General features: G+C 50.0%; 1 protein-coding gene across 4 annotated transcripts in view; it reads left to right on the top strand.

The window, feature by feature from the left end:
* The first annotated feature begins 862 nt into the window (after positions 1–862).
* The window catches only part of Cry2 (cryptochrome circadian regulator 2), a 32,858-nt gene continuing 26,814 nt past the window's right edge, over positions 863–6,906 (top strand). For all 4 annotated transcript variants that reach the window (XM_041641302.1, XM_041641301.1, XM_041641300.1 and 1 more), the window contains exon 1: positions 863–1,119. In XM_041641302.1, the coding sequence (XP_041497236.1) occupies positions 908–1,119 (212 nt within the window). In that variant the 5' untranslated portion in view covers positions 863–907. The remainder of the gene's footprint in view (positions 1,120–6,906) is intronic.

Here is a 6,906-nt window from a genome sequence, read left to right as displayed (position 1 = left end):
TGGAACACATGGTATGTGTAAGGAAAGGGAAAAGGAAAAACTGCAAAGAATCATAGGGCTTCCAAAGAAGAGGTAGGGGATAGTGCCCTCTACATGCTGATTCTTACATGGGGTTCAGTTCAGAGCTGTGCACAATAACGGTACTGTGTCTACTAAGCAGAAAGTAAGTGAAAATAAACTCATCTGAGGGCACAATTGCTGACTCAGTCCTTCATCCTTATGCCTTGCTGCATGCAAATACCAAGATTCTCTGCGAGGAAGTGGGTTAAAAGCAGAAACTGGAAATTTCAGAGCAGAATCTTACTGGATTCGCGGAATTGCGCAAGTCATTCAAACCGGGCGCCCTAAGCCTGCCTCATCTGCAGAATAAGACTAACAAGCATCTGTTTCATCGGGGTTTGTGGAATGAACGTAACTGGGATGAGATGAGATGAGAATAGAAAGTAGGACAGTTTGTGTAAGGCTAACACCGTTCAGCTCCGCATATGAACAGTATAATGAACCGCAAGTAAGAGCCTGGTGACTGATCTGTCAGCCACCGGCAGGAGTCATTGCAACCCCTGTCCTTCCCAGAAGCAGGCGGAGAACGCGAAACGCGTAGGAGATCCGGGGTCCCTCCAGCCTCAGCCCACGCCGGGCCCCTCGGCAGCGCCGTCCTGCGTCACTGGTGAGTGGCTACCGGGCGGGGGGACCACACATGGTGGGAACGTGAGGGGGCGGGGCCTGCGCCGGCGGTGCCGGCCAATAGAGCGGAGGGGAGTCCCATCCAATCACAGAGGCGCCCCAGCCCCAGGGGGCGGAGCCATATCGGGGATCAAAGGTTTCATTGGTCGGTGGGCGGGCGCTGAGCGGGACCTGCGGTGTGGTCAGGGGCGGAGCGGCAGCCCGGGGCCCAGTCGGGAAAGTGATGGCGGCGGCAGCTGTGGTGGCGGCGACTGTCCCCGCGCCGACGACGGGAACGGACGGCGCATCCTCGGTGCATTGGTTCCGCAAAGGGCTGCGGCTCCACGACAACCCCGCGCTGCTAGCGGCCGTGCGCGGGGCACGCTGTGTACGCTGCGTCTACATCCTCGACCCCTGGTTTGCGGCCTCGTCGTCTGTGGGCATCAACCGGTGGAGGTGAGGGGACCCTACACTGCGGGGTGGGAACAGCGAACAGACTCTGGCCTGCGGCCACCTCTGACACAGCGGTTTCGCCCGCGGCCCCCACTGAACTCCACGGCAAGCTGGGGGACAGAGGTCATGACCCCTCTGTGCTGACGAAACTCTCATCAGAAACGCGTGGTCTACCTGCAGCCAGTTCCTGACAGAATGGGGACGTTCTGGTCTTGGGCTTTTAGGGCTGTGCCGTGAGGGGGGTGACGAAAAGCATTCTTCAGGGGAAAACCCTCGCTGAGCCCCGCCCCCAGGGCTTCCCTAAGCCTCGGATTTGCCCCCCCCCCACCACCACCACCACCACACACACACCATCCTGGCTAACCTTCCTGCACATTTACCCTGGTGGTGATTAGGGACCCAAGCTCAGCCTTAGCCAGTATTCAAAAGACACCAAGGGCATCTTCGGGTAGACCACTTTGTGTCTTGACCTCCAGAGCAGTTCTTAACCCATTACAATTATAATTTTTTACACTTATTGGGAAAGGACTTGCTATGGCGGTGTATAGAGAGTTAAGGGGACAACTTGTAGGTTCTCATTCACCATATGGTTCCAGGGATCAAACTTAGGTTGTCAGGCCTGGAGGCAGGTGCCTTTACCCGCAGAGCTAGTTTCCGAGAGGATCCCTTCTGTAGTTATAATTCGCTAGAAAAATATTCGGAGAGTATGGCGTCACTATCAGCTCTTCCTCCAATTGTCATGATATGATTTTTAGAGGACAGTTGGACCATTACAGATGAGACTTTTAGGGGCCACACAACTACAATGTCAGGAGCCCCTGACAACTCCCAGGAGGTTGGGTCCTTTCGCACATTGTGTGACACAGTAGCTGATGTATTTCTCTGTAGCCAGTATTCAAAAGCAAGTTCTGAGACATCCTGTACCCATCACTCTTTAAATGCCGCCTAGCAGTTGCCTGGTTTGTTTGCATGTTTGCTTATGGCCTTGTTGCACAGATGAGCAAGGTAATTCCCAAGAGACAGTGGCCCTCAGCACCCCATTCTTTCCGCTCCAAGAGGGGTTTGCCCTGCTAGGAGAGCAAGTGCTCCTAGTAGCATATGTATCAAATGCCCCTTATGCAGCGGGAACCCGCTCCAAGAGGGGTTTGCCCTGTTAGGAGAGCAAGTGCTCCTAGTAGCATATGTATCAAATGCCCCTTATGCAGCGGGAACAACTAAAGACAGTCCTGTGGAGAGCCAGCCCACACTGGTTCAGGCTGCACTACCGCTCTGGATCCCTCCAGTTTCCATAGCTAGGAGGTTGAGTGTGACAGACACCGGCAAATGACCGGCTCTACTGTGGACAGTAAACCAAGCCTCAGACTTTGCCCTCCCCTTCCTTTTGACAGTGTGCCAATCTAGACAGTCGATAGAATCTGACTGTTATGTTTTCATGAAGGTGTTTTTTTTTTTTTTATTTTACTGGGATTTTGAGGAGCATTGCCCATTCCTTTGTGGTAGTGGAGATGAAGGAACCACAAAACTGGTTGGACTCTAATGTACTAGGAACTTGGTTTTATGGGTTTTTGTGTGTCACCTTTTTGTGGTTGCCCTTTCAAGAGAATGAAGCAGGAAAGAAAGAGGCAGCTCAGATGCCTGGGTAAAATCTTAAAATCGTGTGGAAATGCAGATATTAATTGAGAGGTTATTTTGTGAGTTGTAGGTGGCAGGCTGCTGCTAAGCACAGCCGTGAACAAGCAGGTTCTGGGGAGCTCCCACAGCGTCCAGAACCTACATTCGAGTAGAGAAAGACAAGAGAACAACCATGGTGGAGGAGCCCAAATGCCATAACACAATAAGATGGGGGACAAACTACAGATACATTTTTAATATTGGAATCACTTAAGGATCTTTGAAAGCTTCCCAGACTCCCCTCCCCCATTTATGATTCAGTTGTCCTGCCTGGGTTGCCTTTTTTTTTTTTTTTAAAGCCATTGCAGCCAAGCGTCAGAAGTGCTGCACTGAAGAACCACAGAGGGCCAGGCAGCCCGGGGAGTGTGTTGCTTCAGTGCATTGACCAGAAGTCTAATTAGCTTTGGCATTTCAGGAGAATGAGGTAAAATAACACCAAACAGATCGAATATACTGCTCCTGAGCCAGCAGGCACACACACTCCAGAAGCCCCATCTTTGCCCTTGCTCCTGATAAGAGCAGGGCTGGATGCTGTTTGGTGCACAGGGTTGGAGGCAAGGAGTTGCCCCCCTCCCACTCCAGCTGCACCTCTGCATAACTGCAGTGTGTGTAATCTTCTGGAACTTGGGAGTAGTCTAAGAGAATGTGGCTGCAGCATACAGCCCTGCTCTGAAAAGTCTCTGTACAAGGGTGGGGTCCATCTGACAGAAGTGGGAGATCAGAATCTGTCCTTAGACTGATTTCCCTCCTGCAGATGGAGGGATTAAAATAGCCATAACATCAGTTAAAGAGAAAGGCAGCCAGAAGAGTGTGTGTGTGTGTGTGTGTGTGTGTGTGTGTATGCTTCCTCTATGCCAACAATATACATGCCTGTATATTCTGCTAGCATAGAAGAAGACTGCCATACTCCTTGCCTTGGTGATAGTAGGAAATCTATGGGAGCCGTTCTAGCTCTGTGACGCCCAGGGATGGTTTTCTTTCTTTTTTTTCTTTTTTCCTGACAGGGTTTCTCTTTGTAACCTTAGCTGTCCTGGAACTAGTTCTCGTTGACCAGGTTGGCCTCAGACACACAGAGATCCGCCTGCCTCTGCCTCCTGAGTGCTGGGATTAAAGACTTGTGCCACCATCGCCTGGCCCAGGAATGTTTTTCTAGCACTAATTTGCCATTTTCCTCTGTCCTTCCTTCCCCAAATTTGCTATATCTAGGAAGACGGTACTACAGGCAAGAACCAAAACAAAAGGCAGCTGTGAGTGGCTTCTAGATTTTAAAAATGGGTCAGACGAGATCCATTTTTAATTACCTTCCTTTCCCTGCCCCAGCGTAGATGCTAGCCACAGTGCTCCTCCCACTCTGTTGAAGTAAGTTTGACCTGACTCTGCTCTGCACCTCTCAGGAGCTTCCAGAACAGAGGGTTGTAGAGATGCGCTCTCTCTGAGCTGTCCCCTTCCAGAGTGCAGGGGCTGAGTGAAGCTGCACAGCTGGCTGTAAAATGGGTAGCCTGGGAAGGTAGGGGCTGTGATTGCTAGCAGAGCAGTCTGTGTGCCTTGAACTATTCACAGTGCGACTCTGGCAAGGGACTTCACTGTTCTGGAAACCAAGGGAATGTTTCCATTTGCCCAAAAGGGTTGAAAATTTTGATCAAGCTCTTTAAAATTGAGCCCCCTCAAAAGAAAAACCTATATTTCTGTCTGAATGAGACTCAGGAAGCAGTCTCTGCCACAGGCTGTCGGGTTAGATTACCCTTTTTTGTGGTGTTTAAACTCTCTTAATTTCTTAGAAGTGAATTTCTGTCTATTACTATCCTATTCCAGTTTGCCAGCCCATAATATCATTTGTTGTGGTGAGGTAAGTTTGCTTGAAGCCAAAGAGTTTGGTCATAGACGGTCTGAACCCCAAAAGAAGAATTCATTGTCCCCGTCCTCTGTGTTAACAGATAAACTGTTCTCAGCATAGCCATTGTCCCTGAGTAGACATGTGTAACTGACCTGTTCTGAAGGGGTAGCCGCCTGCAGTTCCTGGATGATAGTTTTCTCTGTATTTTTGGAAATCCCAGTTTGGTTTTCTCCAGTTCTGTCTGCCCTGGCTTCGTGGAACCTGTGTAATTCTGGAGCACATCTATTGAAAATGCACCCTCAAGGGTTGTGTGCTCGGCCATGTGGCACTTGGAGCAAGGGTGATGTTCAACCCCCAACACCACCCATTCCAGTACTCAGGTGGGTTTTTGGCGTGGCCGTCTGCAAGTAAAAAAAAGTGGGCAGGTGCAGAGAGGGTTTGAAGGGAGCACGGAGGGAAGGCCCTGGTTTTCCCTGGTTGAGAAAACCTAGGCCTGTCTGGTGGCCTTTCTTCAGGAGCATCTTGCTCCAGTTCCTTTGGTGCTCTGCAGAGTTGTCACCAGGCAGATCCGAAAGGTGATACCATGGTGGTGGGTTGCCTGTCCCTGGCTGCCTGAAGGCTGGAAGCTATACAGAGTCCTCCCTGTATCTCCTTTCTAGTGCCTCCTGGGATACTGTTCTGAGTTCATCCTGGGGAGGAGGGATGGTGGATGTAGTTAAGCATTTCTTTTTTTTCTTTTTTTTGTTTTTGTTTTTGTTTTTGTTTTTCAAGACAGGGTTTCTCTGTAGCTTTGGAGCCTGTCCCGAAACTAGGTCTTGTAGCCCAGGCTGGCCTCGAATTCACAGAGATCCGCCTGCTTCCCAAGTGCTGGGATTAAAGCTCACCACGGCTGGCTAGTTAAGCTTTTTTTTTTTTTTTTTGGTTTTTCGAGATAGGGTTTCTCTGTAGCTTTGGTGCCTGTCCTGGAACTAGCTCTTGTAGACCAGGCTGGCCTCGAACTCCCAGAGATCCGCTTGCCTCTGCCTCCTGAGTGCTGGGATTAAAGGCGTGCGCCACCACCGCCCGGCAAGTTAAGCATTTCTTAAGGGCCAAATAGTCTGAAAGGAAAATGTGATCTGGTCGGGGTGGGGAGCTCAGTACATCAAGGTCAAAGTGAAGCGCTTTCCACAGAGGAGCTTCTTCAGTTTTCACGGAGAAGTGATTGCTCAGGGATTCAGTGTGGGAGGACAATCATATGGAAGGGCAAATTCCGATGGTTGCAGTCTCCAATGGAGCCCAAGAGTGTGTGTGTTCTAGCGAGTTTGGTCATGCACAGCTAGTGCTAGGTGCCTCACACCACACTTTGAGGAGAAAAGATCTGCAGAAAAGGTGTTAGCCATGAATTGAGCTCCATACTCCCTAAGGGCTGAGCCCTAGGCAGTACCACCCATCTCAGAATGCATTGCTCCCAGCAGTGGATGTGCTCACTGCTGAGGCCTAGAAACCTGGTAGTTACTAGGTATATCGTGTTGGGCAGTTACTTAATCTTTTAATGCCAGTTTTCTCGGCTGCAAAATGGGCACGATAATAGCACCTGCCTCCCAGAATTGTCTGAAATTAAATAATACATTATAAAGCAAGTGGGATTAGAGCCTTGCTCTGGGAGTGCTCTGTAAATGTAGCTGTTGCCGTTGTGAATTGCACCATTGTTTTGTTGCCAGCTGTAGACTTTGCCGCTGCTTCCTGTCAGAGAAGACAAGGGTACTCATCTATCTGTGCTGTAGAGATGCTGCTGGAAGCTCTTCTTTTAGAAAATGAGTCCTAAAAATAAAGCTGTATGGGAAACAGGTTGCGTCATACTCTAGAACCTATATTTCCTGTGCATTTCAGTCTTAATAGCTGCAGGTTGACATTCTCTGAGGTGTGGTGAGCTGTGAAGATAGAGACCCTTAAAGTGTATGGCTGGGACATCTTGGGGGCTTCTGATAGAAGAACCTCCACCCTCCTGAGGTGTGGAATTGTGCCCTGCCCTGTGCCTAGCAAAACCTTCTGTTTCAGGTGCTCCCCTGAACCTTTCTTATTTTTATTTTTACTTTGTGTGTGTGTCAGTGGGGAGCAGCAAGGCCCCCAGGGAGAATAATTGAGCAGGCTTGCAGATCACTTAGCATTCAAAGGGTGCCAGATTTTTAAGTCAGAAATTCCCAGCAGGGGAGCTTCTGCTGTCATTCTCTGGTCTCAGTCCCTCCTGCTGGAATGCGGGTCTGCAGCGTTGGCCATGGAATTGCAGCAGAGGCAGCTGGGGCCTA

This window comes from Microtus oregoni, unplaced genomic scaffold, assembly GCF_018167655.1.
Source record: "Microtus oregoni isolate MIOR12 unplaced genomic scaffold, Mior012 000068F_ref0000429, whole genome shotgun sequence".
NCBI lineage: Eukaryota > Metazoa > Chordata > Mammalia > Rodentia > Cricetidae > Microtus > Microtus oregoni.
Note: the sequence above shows the minus strand (reverse complement) of the source record. Positions and strands in the feature narration are given on the sequence as shown.